A 23,411-nucleotide genomic window follows, 5' to 3' on the forward strand; every position below is an offset into this window, starting at 1 on the left:
TATCTGGGTCTTCATGTAGAACTATTTCCAATTTTCTGAGGAATTGACAGATTGATTTCCAGAGTGGTTGTACCAGTTTGCAAACCCATCAGCAATGGAGGAGTGTTTCTCTTTTTCCACATCCTCACCAGCATGTGCTGTCTCCTGAGTCTTTGATCGTAGCTATTCTGATTAATCTAAGGTAGAATTTCAGTGTTGTTTTGATTTGCATTTCCCTGATGACTAAGGACTTTGAGCATTTCTTTAGGAGTTTCTTGACCATTCGAGATTCCTTAGTTGAGAAGTCTCTGTTTAGCTCTCTAGCCCATTTTTTAATTGGGTTATTTAGTTTTCTGGAGTCTAACTTCTTGAGTTCTTTGTATATTTTGGATATTAGCCCTCTATCGGATATAGGGTTAGTAAAGATATTTTCCCAATCTGTAGGTTGCTGTTTTCCCCTATTGACAATGTTCTTTGCCTTCAGTCTCATGAGGTCCCATTTGTCAATTCTTGATCTTAGAGCCTGAGCCATTGGTGTTATGTTCAGGAAATTTTCCCCTGTGCCAATGTGTTTGAGGCTATTTCCTACTTTCTTTTCAGTGTATCTGGTTTTATGTAGAGGTCCCTGAGCCACTTGGACATGAACTTGGTACAAGAAGATAAATATGGATCAATTTGTATTCTTTTACAGACCATTGGTTAGACCAGCACCATTTTTTGAAGATATTTCCTTTTTTCCACTGTATGGTTTTAACTTCTTTGTCAAAGATCAAGTGTCCATAGATGTGTGGGTTTATTTCTGGGTCTTCAATTCTATTCCATTGATTGACCTATCTGTCTTTGTACCAATACCATGCAATTTTTATCACTATTGCTCTGTAGTACAGCATGAGGTCAGGGATGGTGATTCCCCCAGAAGGTCTTTTATTGTTGAGAACTGTTTTTACTATTGCTGGTTTTTGTTATTACATATGAAACTGAGAACTGCTTTTCTATCTCAGTAAAGAACCGAGTCAGGATTTTGAGGAGGATTGCATTGAATCTGTAAATTGCTTTTGGTAAGATAGCTATTTTTATATGTTAATCCTAACATCCATAAGCATGGGAGATCTTTCCATCTTCTGAGGTCTTCTTCTATTTCTTTCTTTAGGGACTTGAAGTTCTTGCCATACAGATCTTTCACTTGCTTGGTTAGAGTTACAGGCAGATATTTTATATTTTTTGTGACTATTATGAAGGGTGCTAGTTTCCTAATTTCTTTCACAGCCCATTTATCCTTCGTAGAGAGGAAAGCTACTGATTTGTTTGAGTTAATTTTATATCCAGCCACTTTGCTGAAGTTGTTTATCAGCTGTAGGAGTTCTCTGGTAGAATTTTTGGGGTGGCTTAAGTATACTATCACATAATTCTCAAATAGTGGTACCAATGGATACCAATTTGTATCCATTTGACCTCCTTTTGTTGTCTAATTGCTCTAGCTAGAGCATCATGATTTTGAAACGGCCAGGGCTACATAATAAAAACCTAGTCTTCAAAAGTTAATTAGTTAATTGATGTATGAGGGATTAGGGCAGATAAAAATCCCAAGGGGTAGTCAGTAAAAGAGGAATGCGTAGTAATAGTGAGAATATATCACAAATTCAGAGAGCTACATGTCCAAAGGATGTTAAAACATGCATATAAAGTCTTTGCAAAAGAAAATGATCACTGGAAGTTAATACGGTGTTAGAAGAAAATGTAATTCTAAAATATTCCAAAGTAACCTCCCTCTTGTGCATTTTTTTTAATAATTAAAAAAAAATTCTGACAGAATCTTTCAATACGGCCAAGGTTGTAATTGAATGCGCAATCTTCCTACCTCAGCCCTCCAAGTGTTGGAATTATAGGCCCACATCACACTTCTGGGTTCATATCCATGTTGGTACAACTAAGATGAGATAAGCAACATAGCTTCAGTGTCCTCTTAATAGTAAGCAGGATTTAAATGAAGTCTCTAAAGATTTTTAGAGAAAATCATGAGGACTACTTTCCAGAATCTATAAAGTGTTGCCAAATAAGGAAGATGCTAATTTATGTCATATGATTCTAAAAGATAGAACTTGGACTAATGGATTACAGCAACTAAGAAATATATTTCATCCATGGAAACCAGAGTAGTTATGACAATAATGTAAAAAATAAACAGGCACTGCTAAAAGAAGAGAAAATGTTTAAACAGAGACTGCTACTATCCTCTTAGACTGCTGTGAAGACTGAACTTCCTCACAAATGTAAAGTACTGAGTGCTGTCTGGAACATAGTAATAACTCAATAAACACTAGCGATAATTGCCATAACTACTTCCATGATTAGTTCTTACAGGTTTAGTAGGTGTCCCTCAACGGAGGAATGGATACAAAAAATGTGGTATATTTACACAATGGAGTACTATTCGGCCATTAGAAACAATGAATTGATGAAATTCGTAGACAAATGGATGGAGCTGGAGAACATCATACTAAGTGAGGTAACCCAGTCTCAAAAGATCAATCATGGTATGCAGTCACTGATAAGTGGATATTAACCTAGAAACTTGGAATACCCAAGAAATAATCCACATATTAAATGATATCCAAAAAGAACAGAGGAGTGGCCCCTGGTTCTGGAAAGACTCAATGCAACAGTATAGGGGAATACCAGAACAGGGAAGTGGGAAGGAGTAGATGGGGGAACAGGGGGAGGGAAGAGGGCTTATGGGACTTGCGGGGAGTGGGGACCTAGAAAAGGGGAAATCATTTGATATGTAAATAAAGAATACATCGAATTAAAAAAAAAACAAAAACCCTACCTGTAAAATCCTTTCAGCTTGCTGACTGCAGGCATATTTGATTTTGTGATTATTACGCTAGTTGTTATAAGCTTACTTGTTGTCAATCTTATATCATGTTCTTCCATTTTTTGATGTTGTACTCTAAAATTGTATAGTATAGTCTCATAAGTATCATTATTAGTGGCTAATTCAATTCTTCTTTGCTTTTTTAATGCTGCACGTTATTTACTTTCTTTCCTGCTTTCGTTTTACTGTGAATTTACCATTCTTCTTGAAGAATTTATTTTCTTAATCTTTTCCAAGAAATATATTATTAGTTAAGTAATATTTTTAATTAATTTTATTCACTTCAGCTTTCTATTTTGTTGACAACTCTTCTTCTAGTTACCTTTCCTTATTTTATCTCCTCATGTTAACTGCTTAAGGTAATAACTTTTAACAGTGATCTAATGGGAATATTTCCTAACCTTTAATACACCATATACTAAACTCGTAGTTGTTTTTTTTTTATTCGATATATTTTTTATTTACATTTCAAATGATTTCCCCTTTTCCCCACTCCCCGAAAGTCCCATAAACCCTCTTCTCTCCCCCTGTCCTCCCACCCACCCCTTCCCACTTCCCCGTTCTGGTTTTGCCAAATACTGCTTCACTGAGTCTTTCCAGAACAAGGGGCCACTCCTCCTTTCTTCTTGTACCTCATTTGATGTGTGGATTATGTTTTGGGTATTCCAGTTTTCTAGGTTAATATCCACTTATTAGTGAGTGCATACCATGATTCACCTTTTGAGTCAGGGTTACCTCACTTAGGATGATGTTCTCCAGCTCCATCTATTTGTCTAAGAATTTCATGAATTCATTGTTTCTAATGGCTGAATAGTACTCCATTGTGTAGATATACCACATTTTTTGCATCCACTCTTCTGTTGAGGGATACCTGGGTTCTTTCTAGCATCTGGCCATTATAAATAGGGCTGCTATGAACATAGTAGAGCATGTATCCTTATTACATGGTGGGGAATCCTCTGGGTATATTCCCAGGAGTGGTATAGCAGGATCTTCTGGAAGTGAGGTGCCCAGTTTTCGGAGGAACCGCCAGACTGATTTCCAGAGTAGTTGTACCAATTTGCAACCCCACCAGCAGTGAAGGAGTGTTCCTCTTTCTCCACATCCTCTCCAACACTTGCTGTCTCCTGAATTTTTAATCTTAGCCATTCTGACTGGTGTAAGGTGAAATCTCAGGGTTGTTTTGATTTGCATTTCCCTAATGACTAATGAAGTTGAACATTTTTTAAGATGCTTCTCCGCCATCCGAAGTTCTTCAGGTGAGAATTCTTTGTTGTTGTTGTTGGTTTTTTTTTAAAGTTTGGTTTCTATTTATAACTCAAAACTTATTTTAAAAAAAATTAAAATTTTACAAGCAGGAAAAAGAATTATTCCTTATTTTTAGTTGCTAGATTCCATTTTTATTTTCACTTTCACTGAAAAACAGATTTTGCTACAACTAAATATATGATCAATACTTGGAAAACAGTTCGATGTTTAAAAAGGCATTTTTCCTATACCAAGTTCTATACTTAACTAAATGATTAACTGCATAATTCAAATCCTCCATATTCATTATCCATTGAGTTATTAATTTTGAAGCATGACATCTATCTTTAATGTAAAATCATCAATTTTCCTTTTTATCATTAAAATGTTTTCCATAGACAGTGCTTTAAAAACATCTTTACAGAGAAATAATTCACACACCATGAAATTCATCTCTCCACTGAATATAGGCTTTGTATTTTCAAAGTCTTGAGTAACTGTCACTACAATCTGTACATATAATACTTTATCACCCAGAATTAAACTCTCACCCTAAGAACTAACTTCACATACTTGTCCCTTCAGTCCTAGGAAACTGCTAAATGATCAGTCTCTATTCATGATACTTTATAAGCTAGAATTTTACAAATACTCATATGACCTTTTGTGACTAGCTTCTTTTATTCAGAATGAATTTGAATGGTTCATCCATAGCTCTGACTATTCATGGCACTTCATAAATTAGAATTTCACAAATAGTTATATGACCTTCTGTGAGTGGCTTATTTTATTTAAAATGAATTGACAAGGTTCATCCATGTTGTGGCATAGAAAATAAATTATTTTTTTTGCCAAACAATATGGCTTTAACACATTCTCTTCCATTCATCAGCTAATGAACATCCAAGTTCTCTGCCTACGGTGATCATACCTTCTAGCCATTTGGTTCTGGTTTGCTTTAATAATTCTGACTCGTTAAAACTGAAATTATTTATAGTAAAAGAAGAAACGATTCCCTAACATTCTCTATTTTTAGTATTGAAGGATTAAGTAAATAATCTCTGAAAGGCCAGAAATAGTTCCTGTTTGTTATTCCTATCACTGAATTAACCTTGGGATTTATAGCAGGTAAGCCTTCATATTCCAAAGATCTTGAAAGTGTTCATATATTTATTTCCTCAGGTAATATAAAAAATGAGAACATAGCAGTCATTAGTGATGGAACTTAGACTACTATGTATACCTATTTCATTTTAAAATTCAGTAGGCTGGACTCAGTGAGGCTCATGCCTTTAATCCAAGCAGCAGGAAGGTAAAAGCAGGAAGACCAGGCATTTAAAGCTAGCCTCAGCTACATGATGAGTTTTAGGTTAGTTTGGGATTATATAAGTTTCCGCCCTCCTCCCTGACAAAAGAAATTTATACAGCACCTAGAATGCCAACATTGTTTCTAAAATTCAAAATATGTACTTATATGCTACAGTGTGTTATCAGACTATATAGACAAATAACGAGTGTAGACCTTTTATATTTTCAAGTTAGGTCTTCAATAATTTTCTTAGAATGCCTATGAGACATAAATACATTTCCATATTTATCCACATTAAACGAGAAAACTAGCAGTCAATACTTAGTAGATTATAGGAGGTATCTCTAATAAATCATATTTAATATTCACATGCCTAATGAAATTCGCACTCATACATCTTGAATTCCAATGTTCCCCAAAACTCTAAGGCAAACTGTCAATGAACACATGAATAATGTAGACTAATGTCAAAAGAGCTTTGCAGTGGTTCTTGCAGAATGTCTCTAAAATAAGTAAATGTTTCCATTTTATGCATGACAAAAACAGTCTTATGTCTATAGCCAGTATGTCGAAGCTTACCAAAATTGCTATAAAAAAGATTGTTATAACCTACCATCTACTACACTGCTTAACCTATTTGATGACAGTTTCTGAAAATTAAGCATCAAGAAAGTAAAAGGTCTTTCAAAGTGACTTGAAGGTCACCTTCTAAAATTCCAGAATACAAAGTTAATACACATGATAGAAACTCAATTTTCAAACCTTTTAGGTACTCCAATAGTTGTGACTTGCATTACTACCCACTTGTGAGATACCAACTCACAAGGCTTAAAGGCACGCCTCTATTTCTCATTCTTCTATGCTATTATCAATGCTTTTATAAAAAGCAAACAAAAGAACTGAAGTACAGCCATTTTTAAATGAATTTAGCAAGATTACATGGCAAATCTGTTATAACTCCCCATAGGTTTTCAATTTCCCAGAGTGTAAAAATGATAAACATAAAAAGGGCATGAACTGAGCTTATGATATCATTCTCTCACTTTTGAGTAGTGGTTACATGTCTCTACCATAACCCAATGACTGTCTTTACACTTTAATATTGTCTTAGTCACGGTTTTCCTGCACAAAACATAATGACCAAGAAGCAAGTTGGGGAGGAAAGGGTTTATTCAGCTTACTAATTTGGAAGCTTATTAATAGCTTCGAAAATGCTATTCATCACCAAAGCAGATCAGGACTGGAATTCAATCAGGTCAGGAAGCAGGAGTTGATGTAGAGGCCATGGAGGGATGTTACTGACTTGCTTCCCATAGCTTTCTCAGCTTGTGTCTTATAGAACCCAAGACTACCAGCCCAGGGATGGCACCACCCACAATGGACCCTCCCCCCTTGATTACCAACTGAGAAAATGCCCCACAGCTGGATCTCATGGAGGCACTTCCTCAACTGAAGCTCCTTTCTCTGTGATAACCCCAGTCTGTGTCAAGTTGACTCACAAAACCTGCCAGTATAATTGACCCCTTGTCAACTTAACACAAAAACACATCACTACTAAGCCCCAACCCTTACTTTCTTATTCATCCCCAAGACCTAAATAACTTTAAAAGTCCCACAGTCTTTACATATTAAAAGTTCAATCCCTTTTATAATATCCAATATCTTTTAAAATTCCAAGTCTTTTAAAAATTCAAAGTCTCTTAACTGTGGGCTCCACTAAAATACCTTCTTACTTCAAGAGGAAAAAATATCAAGGCACAGTCACAATCAAAAGCAAAATCAAGCTCAAACCTTCCAACATGTGGGATCCACTACTCTTAAAAACTACCCTCAAGCTTTAAATCATTTGTGTCTTTTAAAGTTTTGACAAACAAGTCCTCTTCACATATACATGTGCTAACTAACTAACATAAAAAAAAGTTGGACACAAAAGCTGCCCCAAATGACACAAAAAGGTTAATCCTCTGTAGTATCTTATAATGATAACAAATGTACTCAAGTTGTTTGATACTGAGGACTATTTAAAGCTCAGCAAAACAAGTAAAAGGTTAATGAAGTGGGCTGGTGAGACAGATCAGTGGATAAAGGCACACGTTGACAAGCCTGATGACCTGAATTCAATCGCTGGGACTCAAGTAGTACCAAGAAGGAACCCATTCCTGCAAGGTTAACAAACACAGAATGAACGCTCTATCACTCACACTCTATACTCTCCACACTTGCCAACAAGATCCAATTAAAAGTTGAAGCAGATTGTATTTATCCCACCTCTGCTTATGATCTTACAATCAAAGTAGGCCCCTTACTAGGCAAAAATATCCAACCTCTGTCTGCCTCTTCAATTCGTTTTCTATTTACCTCTCTTCTGACACTGTTAAACAACACTAGACTCTTCTCCTAAACCGTGTTCCTTACTTTTCTTCCTCTTGTATTATTCTACAGGAAGAAACCCCCCATTTCTACCCCAATTTCTCTGCACACCTTTCCATACTTCATATCTTCATAATACTTGTTCTATCTAGAATTATTTGATTATTGGTTACTGGTTATTGCCTGCCACGACCATTTAAACAAGGGTCTATGTAGCATTAGCTGTCCTGGAGTCGTGTAAACCAGGCTGGCCTAGAATGCACAGAGATCTGCCTGCCTCTGGGTTTGTAAAGTCATATATCTAGTAGCTATATATTTCTTATCAATATCCCTCACAACTAAAATATAAAAACCTTGAAGCAAGACCTTGTCTTTTTCACTGCTATGTTTTACTTAGAATAGCATCCAGTATATAGTCCTAAACAAATAATCTGATGAATGACTGAGCCTTATGCTATATACTGAAAACAGTAAACCAAAAGTTAGAAAGCCATAAGAGAAATAAAACACTATTTCTAGAAAGCTAACACTATTTAATCTGTTTGGTAGGTAGGTAATATGCCTACAAGTGATATTTGGAAGTTTAAATGAATGGACATAGATAAATTAGTTAAGTATAGCCCTAATGGCCTCATTAAATTTGTGCTTTGGGGTAAGTATCTCTGGAGGGTATTTCCATATTGTCTGTAGTTTCTTCCTTTAACTTTTTATTTATTTAAACAAACTTAATTAGGAAAAGGGTAAAAGCAATCTATGGACCAAGGGTGCCTTTTAAACTTTTTTTTCATTTATTCCATTTAAATAGACAAGTTTATGATCTGCCTTACATGGCGAAAATAATAAAAAACATTAAAACATTTTTAAGGAATTGTTTTAAGAAAACATATTTCCTTCATTCAGAAGTTATAAAATTCATTCTTAAGTCTTTAATGCTTAGGTTGCTTACATTCTTCAGTAAGTAAAACTTTATGAGACGTTCCACACATTTAAAATTCTGTGAAATTAAAACTCGTTGGTTTATACATGTTAGTCAACTATACCCTGTCTTACAGTACTATGATATCACCTCTGAAATAGTGACTTACTGACTTTGTTTTTAAGTGAATTTATATTTTAACAAAGATAGCTATTTAGACTAATAGTGAAATTGGTATAAGCCAATCAGGTAGGTGCCACAAAACCACATGCAATCTAGCTTACTTCACAGAAATGGGAACTTTTTTGAACTTTCCCTGCGGGGTGTGGGAAATGAAATAAACACATAGCAGCTATCAGGTTTTGCACTTTGTGTTTTTATTAATGACACTTTTAACTGCAAAAACTGAGGTGATTTTTAAGCAAATCAAAGCTTAATCTTATCATGCCATGTTAAAATTCATTATAATGTTAGACTTTGGAAAGGAACCAGTATTTTAGACTACTGCGTTATTAAGCTTATCTAATGACCCAAGTCAATACTTTGAATTAAGAACTTCAAGTTACCTGAAAATGCCTAAAGTACAATCAGCAATGTAAAGAAGTCAAACTCATACACTTTATGAAACTACTGAATACTGAAATATTGTGCTTTGGTGAAAAATTATAAACATTAAGTAGTTCATTCTATTTATAAGAATCAAAAAGTCTCATTTTATTCTCTTCCTTCTTTTCTTTTTAACATGGCACAACAAACAAACCTCCTACTTTAGTTCAATACCAGGCAAAGAGGAAACAATCATATCCTTAATTTCATCCTTTATGCACTCAAATCCATCAATCCCATCAACTGGCAGCTATCTAGAGGATGCTGCGTAAAATGCCACAGTGAAAGCCATCAGTTTATATAATTAATATATTTTGTTTTAAGAATATAATGATAATGTCAGAAGAATCTAACTGTGTAATCCAGGCTTTCATATCTTCACATGGAAATATTCTTCAGTTATATCTCACAATTTCTTCCCTGAAAATGTTGAGGACAAAAGTCCACTTAATAAAGACTTACTTTTAAACCTAATGAACTGAATGAGCAATAAAGACTCTGAGATATATTTAAAGTCAGTGCCATAACAATTTATGAATCACAGTAAATATGCCAAGGAGTTGTAATAGCCTATGAAGAGAAAACATCCAAGTCAAATTTGAACACTAGAGATAAAATCTAGAAATCATGATTTCAAACAAAAACATGGCTAATATCTATATATTTGCTGAATGTCAAGCTCTAATACAACTAAAGCTCTCATACAACTGTCAAGCTCTAATACAACTAAAATTCCAATGTCTCCATCTGTTAATGTGACAGGAACAGGCTGGTAAGTGAAGTCAGAACAACAGTATTCTGGAAAAACTAAGAACTTCCAGAAAATCTAGAAAAACATATCCACAACAGATGGGTCACTTAGAAATGAATACATCAATCTGCCAAACTGAGTACGGCTCTAATTCCCTAAATTAAAATCAGTAGTATCCCCACTTTCTAAGAGTATTATGGCAGTGGGAAGGCAGTGGGTAGGTAACCTGAAGATGCACATACACACATCTAATGTGACCTAAAGTGTCATACTTTCAGGTTTCCTGTCAAACATACTAAATTCAGGTAAAATTCCTTACCAGTTAACTTCTTCACAGGTTGGAGCCGAACACTGATAGACTGATGTGTGAGTAAGGGGGAGGATGGAAGAGAGCGAGACATGCCCTCCATAATCCGAATGTGCTGCATACCTTCACTCACTGGAAGTGGTGGAACAGCGTAGTCTGGCTCAAAAGCACAATCGCTTTCTGTGGAGATGCCACCTGTTAATAGGAAAGGAGAGTACAAGAGATGATAAGGATGATTCAGTATATAACACAGACACACGCTCACGTGTGAACACACACATACACACACATTATAACACAGACACACGCTCACATGTGAACACACACACATTATAACACAGACACACGCTCACGTGTGAACACACACACACACATTATTTATTGGGAGGGAGGGGTGGATGGAAGGAGGAAAGAAAAATTAAGAAGGAAGAAGAAAGGGAGGAAGGGAGGGAGGGAGAGGGAGGAAGGGAGAGGGAGGGAGGGAGGGAGGGAGGGAGGGAGGGAGAGAGAGAGGGGGAGGGAAGGAGGGAGAAGGAAGGAGGGAAGGAGGGAGAGGGAAGGAGGGAGGGAGGGGGAAGGAGGGAAGGAAGGAAGGAAGGAAGGAAGGAAGGAAGGAAGGAAGGAAGGAAGGAAGGAAGGAGGGAGGGAGGGAGGGAGGGAGGGAGGGAGGGAGGGAGGGAGGCAGAGAGAGACTGGATCTTACAACCATAACTTCCATAAAATTAAATAAAGACAATAGCAGGTTGCTAGGACCACAAAAAAAAAAAAAAAAAAAAAGACCTATCATAACATGTCTTACACTATTTACACAAATTTGCTACAGTTAGAAAAATATTACTATACAGTATTTGGTCATTAATTAACAGTAACACATATACATTGAAGATGAATCAGAAAAATCATATAAACTGGGGTTATAACTCCATGGCCAGACTCCTTGCCTCACATTCTCAAGGTTCCAGGTTCAATCTTTATTGAGTGAATAAATTGAATAAATAAGCAAATAAATAAACAAATGTGTGTGTGTCTGTGTGTGAGAAAGAGAACAGCAGTAGCAGCAACAGCAACAACAACAACAGAGGAAAAGCCAACAACAGCAACAACAACAACAGAGAAAAAGCCAAATAAGGCAAATATAACCTGACAGAAAATAAAATGTGTTCATCAACAAGGTACAACATTTAAAGAAGTAGGCTTAATATGTTAAGAAACTAAAAGTTTAGAATTTTAGAATATTAAAAGAATTAAAATTTAGCTGAATTTGAAGGCAAATTTACATAGACAAGATAACTAGAAAATACTAGGATGACAACTAGAGAGCCAAAAGAACAGAAGTACAGGCCAATGAGAAGGCTCGGCAAACACAGGTAATTCCCACTAATTCTGCCCACCTGAAGTACCCCAGGACCTACATGATGAAAAAACAGAAAAATATTCTGCAGGCTAGCTTCTGACCACCAGATGCACACTGTGGGTGTGTAGTCACTCACACAAACTTACCCCAAAAGTGTGTATTTTTTTTTTAAAAGAGTAACTCTACAAAAATGGGAATGTGTTCTTGAATAAATAGTACCAAAACATGAGCAAGAGAAATGTGAATAAACTATATTTTATTTAAAACAAAACCAAACAAAAAGACCATTTTGGGTATCAAAGAATGTTATTAAAAAATGAAAATACAATTCTCAGAATGGAAAAATATTTGCAAATATTTTTGATGAGTCTAGGCTTTATAATATATAAAGGACCCTTACAACCCAACAACAAAAAGACACACACACACACATACACACACACACACACACACACACACACACACACACACACACACAATGAAAAATTGGGCAAAGGACTTGAGCAGATATTTATAAAGGACTCATAAATGGCCCCTTTGCATTTGAAAGTATGCTGAACCATCTTTCTATAAAAGTAAATCAAAGTGAAATGAGACCCTTCTTTATAGCCACTAAGATAGATGCCACTTTTAAGAACAAAGAAAAGATGGCTCAGTGGGTAAGAATGTTTGTTGCCAAACCTGAGCTCAATCCCCAGAACATGATGGAAAGAAGAACTCACTCCTTCAAGTTGTCCTCTGATCTTGACTGGGTATGTGTGTGCTATGGTATGTGAACTGTGTGTGTGTGTGCTATGGTATGTGAACTGTGTGTGTGTGTGCTATGGTATGTGAACTGTGTGTGTGTGTGCTATGGTATGTGAACTGTGTGTGTGCGCTATGGTATGTGACTGTATGTGTGCACTATGGTATATGAACTGTATGTGTGTGCTATGGTTTGTGAATTGTAGTTCAATAAAGAACGATCCCTCTAACCATGTATTTTTTTTAATCTAGAAGTCTAGAAATCATTTGCTAATTTTTTCCTCTTACTAACCCTTTGGACATATTCTTCTTCTGAAGGTTACCAATCCAAATAACTTCAAACAATTGTTAAATATATAAAAAAAATGAAACTATCATATAATGGCAGGGGAGAGAAATGGTATAGCTTCTGTGTAAAACATAGGTTGCTCATCCAAAAGTTAAACACAGAATCACAATATGGCTCAATTCGTTCTTCATTCTTTCATGTATATAGCCAAAAGCCGTGAACACAGGTTTACAAACCAACACTTCAACATGAGTATTTGCAGTAGCATTATTTATAATAACCAAAAAGTAGAAACAACGCAAATGTCATAAACTGATAAATGTGACACACACAGCTATATCATATTTCACATAAATTAAATATTTAGCTGTCAAAGGAATGATGGTCTGACATATGACATACAGTTCAAAAAGTCTTGAAAGCTAATGTTGAGTGAAAGAAGTAACAAAAAGCCACATACAACATGATTCTGCTTATATTTAAGATGCTCTGGACAGCTGTTCAATGGGCCTGATGTTTTCTTTTGGGGTGATGGGTAAGAAAGCACTGATGTTCATATGGCACAGTGAACATGCTAAAAGCCATGGGAATATCTGGGGATAGTGAGCTTAATGGTTTATGAACTGTAGTTCAGTGAAGAATGACATGGCTTTTATCTCTAAACACATATTTTTCAGTTCAGACACCTATCAATCATCTCTGAATTCTTCCCTTATCAATTTTTACAACACATAACTAACAGTTCTGCAGACTGCCAATCTAAAATATATTTCAAAGTTCCATGTTCTGTCCACTCTCCCACCACTACCTTAGTCCCAACTATTACTAATATACCACCAATATTCAAGAGGCAGAAATATAAAATTTATTACTTATCCTTGGATTTTAGAACTTCTACCAGCATCTTGAACCTTTATTCTTCTTAGTCTCTGATCACTGTGTTTAATATGTTCTATTTTCCCTCTCCCTGCCCCTGCCTGATCAGATGAACAATACATCTCACAGACCTATCTTTTGAGGTGTGTTTATCTAATCACTGTGCCTTCAAAATATCTGAAATTGATTTATACAAAATTATATTATTTAACAGATTGGAATCCATTATGGTAATTTACAAACTAACAAATCCTTTGGTAATCAAAATCAGCACTAGATTTTTTTTATGAAGGAATGTATTCAAAATGCTGCATTTCATTTAGTGAAGTACCAGCTCTCACAATGTTCCACTGTTAAAAATGAGTTGGTAATTTTAGGATCTGATAATCCTTAAGGAATCATAGTGCAATTAGTCCAGTTTGGCTGTCCTAGTTCATTTCTCTGGCTAGAAACAGTTTCTTTTTATCTTCTTTGTCCTATAAATTATACTTGAACTCATTGATGCTATAAACAAATTCTAAAAATGTATGCTTCAAGTAAAATATTGGTGAATATTAACAGGATTAGGCTGCTTAATAACTTTTCTTAGATAACTAGCAATCTCAAAAATTCAGCAGAAAACGAACTTACTCTATTCGTGTGAATCTGCAGTTTGGCTGTGGACCAGCTGGTGTAGTTCTGTAGCACTAGGCTAGTCAGATGTCAGGTTCAGTACCCATCAATGTGTCACTAATGGTGAGCCTAGTCACTGAAGGGCAAGTGAAAGCACAGCATGCTATGGAGATAGAGAGCTCTTCTATTAGGGAGCTGCAGATTGAGCTCTGCAAAAAAGAGTGAAACTGAATAGTGCATCACACATGGAGGTTGGAACAGACAGGCAAAGTCTCTTTATCACTTGTATCACACTGTATCTCTTGGTACCCTACTTTTGTATTTTGTACTAAGGTGGGAGGATAGGAGTGGAGACAGGGAAGAACACACTGCTTTGGTTTGACTCTTTTATGCACTCTTGGAGCCTAGGGCACATTTGGTTTTTAAATACAACTAATTACTATTCAGGTCTTCCACACCCAGGTATCACACTGGCAGAAGTCTTTGGTACAAGAGAGCAATCCATCAGGTGATCCACAGGCTTCTAGGAGAGTGAGCTGAAAGTGGTTCTTATACTGTCTGTGTTGCTGGGCTTGCATATGCAGAACAATGAACAAGTATTCAACCCATCAGCGGTCTCAGTAACTAACAAGCTCCAACTGGATAAGCATGGTAAGGCTCAGCCTACAAATTGCCATTTCTGGTCTAATCTGCTAAGAAAACAGAAACCAAGCCACTATCTTGTAATCTGCCGTTGGTGAGGTGGCAGAAAATTATCTCCATTAGCCACTTAATATTCATCTATTTGACTTGTTTGGTTTAATCTGGATTATTTTGTTTTGCTCATTAATTGTGTTAATATTTTGTTTCCTCTCACCATTATCTCTCATGTTCTTATCCCAGTGTCTTCTTTGCTATTTTTGCCTTTTCTCTCCTTTTTCCTTTCCCTGTCCCTTAATTTGTATTACTATTATTTGCTAATACGTTTGCCTTTGGTAACTTTTAAAATTTTTTTTTATTATTTTTATCACATAAGTGCCAGGGGCCTGCCTAGCCTTTAAGGAATGGTTCTGGGTGGGACACAGCATCAGATAAAGGCCAAAGTCTGAGGATGCCTGGCCTTATCTTATGGTGCTTTAATAAGCCTCTCTCTCTCTCTCTCTCTCTCTCTCTCTCTCTCAATTTAAAACAGAAATGTTTATATATATATATATTTTTTTAATTTTCTATATTCTTTGTTTACAATCCAAAAGCTTTCCCCTTTCCCAGTTCCCCCCTCCCTATATGTCCCGTAAGTCCTCTTCTCTTCATCCATTCTCCTATCTTTCCCCCTCCCTTTTCTCTGTCCTGGGACTCCCCTACAATGCTGGATCAAGCCTTTCTAGGATTAGGGTCCTCTTCTTCCTTCTTCATGGGAATCATTTGCTATGCTAATTGTATCTTCAGTATTCAGAGCTTCAAGGCTAATTAATATCCACTGCTCCACTATGTTCATAGCAGCCTTATTTATAATAGCCAGAAGCTAGAAAGAACCCAGATATCCCTCAGTGGAGGAATGGATACAGAAAATGTGGTATATATACACAATGGAGTACTATTCAGCAATTAAAAACAATGAATTCATGAACTTTTTAGGCAAATGGGTGGAACTGGAAAATATCATCCTAAGCGAGGTAACGCAATCACAAAAGAATACACAGAAATGTTTTAAATTCTGAGAGAGTTAATACAATACCTAATACTGGACTATTAGTATGAGTGCCAATGTAATATCTTGGTACTTTCTTTTCTACCCTTATTGGGAATATAGTTGTTTCCAATTGCTTTTCACTATATTTAAATACCCAGTTTGTTTTTGAGTTTTTATAACTGCAATATGAAAAGAACAGGTTACCAAGAAGACACTTATAAAAATTGGAGGATACAGTCATTCCAAAAGATAAGATATCACTAAATAGAAATACAGGAACTATGATGAAGGGACAGAATATCCCTTCTTCAGAAGTTCACTGCTTTATATAAACCAAATCTAGGGCTGGAGAGATGGTTCAGTGGTTAAGAGCACTGACCACTCTTCTGAAGGTCCTGAGTTCAAATCCCAGCAACCACATGGTGGCTCACAGCCATCCTTAATGAGATTTGATGCCCTCTTTTGGGATGTCTGAAGAATAGCTACAGTGTACTTACATATAATAAATAAATAAATTTTTTTTTTAAAGAAACCAAATCTAAATACATAGAAATGGCTCAAAAAAACAACAAATTTAACCATCTAATTTTTACACAACGCCCTCAATGACATCAAGAGGAGATGACTAAACAGATGAATGAAACAAAGAAGTCAATTCAAGATTCAGATGAGAAATTCACCAATAAGCTAGAGTCTTTAGGGGGAAGAAAATCTTGTAAATGAAAGGCTTTTGGGTAGGGGGTGATTTTTAAGACTGGATTTCACTGTGTAGCACTGGATGTCCTGGAACATACTTTATAGATCAGGGTGGACTCAAACTCACAGAGATCCACCTGGTTCTGACTCCCAAGTGCTTGGATTAAAGACATGTACCACCATGCCTTGCTAGAAATGAAAATCTTAATGAATCAAATTCTTAAAATCAATGGAAAATATCACCAATAGAGCAGGGATTGAAGACAAAGTTGAGAAATTATTACATTTAAATGGCAAAAGAAGAAAACCTCAACAACAAGGTACACAATCAATAACTGTGGCTCCAGCTTCCAGGATCTCGGGATCAAGAGACCAAGCCTAAGGAATAGAGAAAGGAGTAGAGGGAGCCACAAGTGAAAGTCAGAGAAAACACACGCAATGAAATCACACCAGAAATTTTCTGAAGGCCAAGATATTAAACTTCAAGTAGAGAAGGCATTTAAGACCCAGACATGGCCAGAAAAGAATCTCTCTGTGTCACATTGTCACATAATAGTTAAAATGCCAGCAAGTCAAAAAAAAGAATACTAAAGGCTGTAAAAGTAACTCCATATTGCTTATAAAGGCAATCAAATAAATCAGAATTTATCAGCTCTGCCAAACAGAAATGCTAAAACCAAGACAGTGTGGAATGTTCTATTTCAGACAGTTAGACACGAACATGAGCAACGGCACTGTCATGTCCCATACACATTGTCTCACTGCAGACACAATCTCAGGTTCTTAGCATCTTTCTGCACCCTCATTTTCAATTATCTCCAGGTCTTGGAGGGATGGAGTATGGCATAGCTGTCTCATTTAAAGGGGAGCAGTCCACAAGGACCAGTTGTGAGTCTTTTGTATTACTAACAACCTACTATAAATGAAACTTCGTTGATGAGGGCTGAGAGATGAATTATTCTATATATACATATAAAGACAGTAACTGCTGGGCCTGGTGATGTACACATTTAATTTCAGCACTTTGGAGGCAGAGGTAGGAGGATACTGGTGAGCTCAAGTTCCAGTACAGACAGGACTACAAAGAAAGACCCTGTCACTCACAAACAAACAAAAGGTAGGGTATATAGGGTATATATATATATATATATATATATATATATATATATATATATATATATATATATATATATATATATATATATAATCAAACTAAAACTGTTAGGTTTTCCCTTAGGGATTATGACCTAGCCAGCAGCAGGCTTTTGGCCCGATTAATGATACCAAGTATGAGTTCTACTTTGTGGAGCAGGCTTTACCGCTAATCAGAAAGTTGGTTACTTCAGTTACATTTGTGCCACTATTAAATCAGCAGACACATCCTGCTAGGCCAGTTGTTATTCTAGCTCACCAGGTTCACAGCTGTGTAAGACACTGATCATTTCCCTCTGGTGGTAGCATATGTAACACCTTCCAGCACTATTAAAGCTAGCTAGCAGGAATGAAGCTTCCATGTCCATAGCAACTTGATCCCTCCATGATCTATGACTAAAGTACATATGGTGTATGTAGCAATAGAGTTTATAGTCAAGTTATGGAGTATAACCAAGAGCAATGGTAATATCCCATACTGTTTGGGAAGGCCAATGGGCCCTGGGATTTTTATGTAATAGGCTACGGTATCTGTGAGAGGTATCTCTACCCCATTTATAGAGAACTAAAAAAATTTTACTAAAGTTTTTACTAAAGTTTACTATTATAGGTTAGGCCATAAAATAAAATGAAAGAAATTTCTGAATTTTATCAGATAAGAATGAAATAAAACTAAAAATTAGAATCAAGGGAAGCTTACAGAGTTTATCCAAAAATATGGCGGTTGAATCATGATTATACTTTTGAAATAAAGTTGAGACCTGATTAAAGGAGTACATTTTGAAATTCCTATAATCAAATGAAAATGAAATGCCAGGTACCAGTATCTATGGGATATTGTGAAGATATTCTAAAAGGATTTATGAGTTGTCTGCATTAAAAAAAATCAGTCATATCAGAGAAATAGCCTAATGATATATACAAAGTCTTAGCTAGCCAATCCAAAATTAATACAGTAGGTGAAACATAGACTATTAGATCTGAAAACAATTTACTATAAAAAACAGTAGAAAGGATCAACAAAAATAAGAGCTGATTCACTAAAAAGATAAGAAAATTTGATAAACCTAATGACAGCTAACTAAAAAGAAACAGAAGAACAGCAACAGACAGCACTAAGTGCCAGAGGATCATTATGAAATATTTTTTAAATTTTACATATTCCAAAAACTTTCAAAAGTCTTAAAAAATGAAACATGTGCCAGGCGGTGGTGGTGCACACCTGTAATCCCAGCACTCTGGGAGGCAGAGGCAGGTGAATTTCTGATCAAGGCCAGCCTGGTCTACAGAGTGAGCTCCAGGACAGCCAGGGCTATACAGAGAAACCTTGTGTCGAAAAAAACAAATCCAAAAAAGACAAAAAAAAAAAAAAAAAAAAAAAAAAAAAAAAAAAAAAAGGGAACATGTGATACAGATGATATACTAAACAACCCAAACAGATCAAACCTCAATGAGATAAAAACAGTAACTAAACATCTCCCACAAAAAAAGAGCGATTCTGAAACAGCACTGATGAATTCTAGTAGACCTTTAATAACATTGGGACTCCATGAAATTGAAATGGGAATGCTTGTAAGATCACTTTACAAAGCCAGCCCTACACTAATACCAAAAGCATATAGAGTAGGATCAAGTGGCTCACACCTATAATCTCAGCACTTGGGGGAGAGTAAGACAGGAGCAATGTCATGCCATGATTTTAAAGCTATCCTGAGCTAATAGTAAGTTTCAGATCTATGTGAATCGAAGAATGAGATTCTATCACCCTCTCTACTCCCCCATTCCCCTCTGCACCATTCCCACCCATCCACCTTCACCAAAAGAGAAAGATGATACAACCAAAATGTAAACTGTAACTAACTTCCTGAATGATCATATAAAAATCTTCAACAAAATACTGGTAACCTGAAATCAGTAACACACTGGAAAGATCACACACCATGATAAAATTGATTGTATTCAAGTACTGCAAGAAGGATTCAACATATACAAGTCAGTAAATGTAACACAGTACATAATTAGCATCTCGGACAAAGTCACAAGACAATCTAAACAGATTCAGAAAAATATCCCTTTAGGTTTAAACATTCCTTTATGACGAAAGTCCAGATGAAGCTAGCTATAAACCAACAAAGTCTGTTCAAGACAGATGTTTATAGACAACATGAAACTTATTGAAGAATGGAAACTATTTTAAGAACACAATAAGATATCCACTTTCTCCATTCTTATCATATAATACTTTATTTTTGGATAGAACAAAAGGCAAGAGAAAAAGATAAAGGTGACAGAAATAAAAAAAAGCAGGTGAAATTACGCTTATTTATAGACAATGCCATCCTTTACTTAAAGACTCATCTAGAACATTTATGAAAATAAGTAGTTTCTGTATATACTAATATGCAATGTTCTAAAATTCAAGTCAGGAAACAATCCACTCAAAATAGCCACAAAACAAAATATAATAACAAAAAACCTAGGCATAAACGTGAAGGTATTAAAGACTCCTCTACAATAGAAACTACTTAGGAAATTGAAGAAGACACAAGAAGATAAAAGGTATTCCAAGTAAAAGGATGAACAGGATATTGTTAAAATGGCTTATACTAACTAATGCTATGTACAGATTCAATATAATTGCAATCAGAATGTCAATGATATTCTTCATAGAAATGGGGGGGTACAATAGAAAAAAATCATATGGAACTACGAAGACGTCAAATAATTAAAATAATTCCACACAAAAAGAAAAAGGGAAATTGCATGACCCTGGCACAAATTCAGACTCAAACCAAAGAGAGACTCAGAAAATGAGTTTTTGACTGCTTTGTAAAGAATTAGATGGCTGTAAAACTCATGGTGACAAAAAGAAGCCTCTCAACAAATGATGCTGGGAAAGCTATGTATATGCAAAAGACTGACATTAAATTCCCTTCTCTTCCTCTGTATAAATTAAGTTTAAAAGTGGATTAAAATTTGTAATATAACACAAAAAACTTTGTGACTACTTAACTAGGAAAAAACATTTCACAATATGAGCAACAACTTTCAAAATCGGACTCTAGTAGCTCAGGAAATAACAGCAGGAACTAAAAACTGAGATTTGTAACACTGAAAACTTTCTGCACAACAGAGTAAACAATTAAAAGTCAACCCAACAGAAGTGCAGATATCTTTGTTAGCTATTCATCCTACAAAGGATTAATACAAAGAATTTAATAAAAACTGAAAAATTAAACACTACAAGAGAACAAATAATTCTTCAACAAAATGAATTGAATAGTCAGTCCTAAATGAAATGAAAATAGAAAATAAGTTAAAATGCACAGCATCTTTAACCATCAGGGCAAGGTAGATCAAAGCCACATGGAGAGTCAGTATGCCATGGACTGTCAATATGGCAGTGATTGAGAAAACAACACTAATGAATGCTTACAGTGAGTGGAGCCTGGTCAATCTCAGTGATAGCCTCAATGCATTTTTTTTCTATCATCCCACTGCAAAGCATTTGCTTTGTTGGTGGCTGGTACTAACCTCCAGACCACCTTCTTTAGCAACACTTGAAATGTTCTCCTTTTCAGGACAAAATGCACATTTTTCAAATTGTTGTAGTGGTTGCTGCTCTCATAATCCTTACTTCACACCTGGCTAAAAGCAGCCAGTGATATCTACACACCCTAAATGTTATTTTATCTCGAAATTCCTTCTATCAAATTAGTCAATGGCGGTGCTCTTAACCGACTGCTCTTCCAAAGGTCCTGAGTTCAAATCCCAGCAACCACATGGTGGCTCACAGCCATCTGTAATGAGATCTGATGTCCTCTGCTGGTGTGTCTGAAAATAGCTACAGTGTACCTACATATAATAAATAAATAAATCTTTAAAAAAAATTAGTCAATGGCTTTTAATTTACTCTTAACTCAAAGTTCTAGCACACACAAAATGTAGACAAATTCTTTACTAGAATATGTACATGAATGCCCTCTAGTCTGATTTTCGGTAGAGTATTTCTGCCTTCTCAGCTGCTACGTCATCAATCTGCCCTTCAGTAACTGCATTACTGTTGATGTCCCACCAGAATCCCTAGTTAAGCTCTGGTTACAATTTTCTAATCTTTCAAACTTTGCAAATTCTTCCTGCAAATCAGTTCCAGGGCTTAAGAGCCACACATTTAGGTATAGTCATAAGAACGACCCCCACTTATTTAGGGTCTGGGTTACTTCACTAAGGATGGTATTTTCTAGTTCCATCCATTTGCCTGTAAATCCCATGATGTCCTCATGCTTAATATCTGAGTAGTTTTCCATTGTGTAAATGTACCACATTTTCTGTATCTGTTCTTCTATTGTGGGACATCTGGGTTGTTTCCAGTTTCTGGCTATTACAGATGAGGCTGCTACCTATGAACATTGTAGAGCATGTGTCCCTCTGGTATGGTGGGGCATCTTTTGTATATATACCTAAGAGTGGTATAGCTGGGTCTTCAGGTAGAACTATTTCCAATTTTCTGAGGAACAGACAGACTGATTTCCAGTGAGTGGTTGTACCAGTTTGCAATCCCACCAGCAATGGAAGAGTGTTTCTCTTTCTCCACATCATCGCCGGCACGTGCTGTCTCCTGAGTGTTTGATCTTAGCCATTCTGATTGGTGTAAGGTAGAATCTCAGGGTCATTTTGATTTGTATTTCCCTGATGACTAAGAACTTTGAACATTTCTTTAGGTGCTTCTCGGCCATTCAAGATTCCTCAGTTGAGAATTCTCTGTTTAGCTCTGTAGCCTATTTTTTAATTGGGTTATTTGGTTTTTTTGGAGGTTAGCTTCTTGAGTTCCTTATATGTTTTGGATATTAGCCCTCTATCAGATGTGGTGTTAGTGAAGATTTTTTTCAAGACGAGGGATGATGTCACCAACCCACAGTCAAAATTTGTGTCCCAAAAGTGTTCCTGTTGAAAGAATGCAGGGACAAAAAGGGAGAGGAGAATGAAGGAAAGGTGGTCTAACTGGTCCAACTGGGGATCTACCTCATGGGGAGATACAGAGGCCTGACACTATTAATGATGCTATGATGTGCTTACAGACAAGATCCTGGCATGACTGTTCTCTGAGAGGTTCAACTAGCAGTTCACTGAGACAGATGCAGATACTTATATCCAACCATTGGACTGAGGTCAGGGACCCCTATGGCTGAATTAGGGGAAAGATGGAAGAAACAGAAGAGGAGGGTGACCCATAGGATGACCAGCAGTATCAACTAACCCAGACCTCCCAGACACTTGAGCAACCAAACAGGCAGCATACAGGAGCTGGTCCAAGGCTCCCAACACATATATAGCAGAGGACTGCCTGGTCTGGCCTTAGTGTTAGAAGATGCACCTAATCCTCAAGAGACTTGAGGCCCCAGGAAAGGTAGAGGCCTGGTGGGGTGGCATCCTCTCAGAGATGAGGAGAGGGAGAAGGAATAGGATGAGAAGCTGTGGGAGGGGTGACTGAGAGAAGGGCTGAATTGTAAATAAATAAATAATTTTTTAAAAGAGTACACAGGGTCATCAAAAAACTAAATATGAATTAGAAGACAAAGGCTGCTTCCTTTCCTACACACCTGAACACTATGTAACTAAAAGTATATTTCAGAAATACACACATACACACACACACAC

At 36.2% G+C, this 23,411-nt stretch overlaps 1 protein-coding gene across 3 annotated transcripts in view; it reads right to left on the minus strand.

Annotated features, from left to right (window-relative positions):
* Tanc2 (tetratricopeptide repeat, ankyrin repeat and coiled-coil containing 2) overlaps positions 1-23,411 on the minus strand; it is a 347,779-nt gene that overhangs the window by 220,483 nt on the left and 103,885 nt on the right. For 2 of the 3 annotated variants that reach the window (XM_052195688.1, XM_052195689.1), the window contains exon 4: positions 10,374-10,556. In XM_052195688.1, coding sequence (XP_052051648.1) covers positions 10,374-10,556 — 183 coding nt within the window. The remainder of the gene's footprint in view (positions 1-10,373; positions 10,557-23,411) is intronic. The other variant, XM_052195690.1, reaches the window with a different exon arrangement.

The sequence above is a fragment of the Apodemus sylvaticus genome, chromosome 10 (genome assembly GCF_947179515.1).
Source record: "Apodemus sylvaticus chromosome 10, mApoSyl1.1, whole genome shotgun sequence".
Lineage (NCBI taxonomy): Eukaryota > Metazoa > Chordata > Mammalia > Rodentia > Muridae > Apodemus > Apodemus sylvaticus.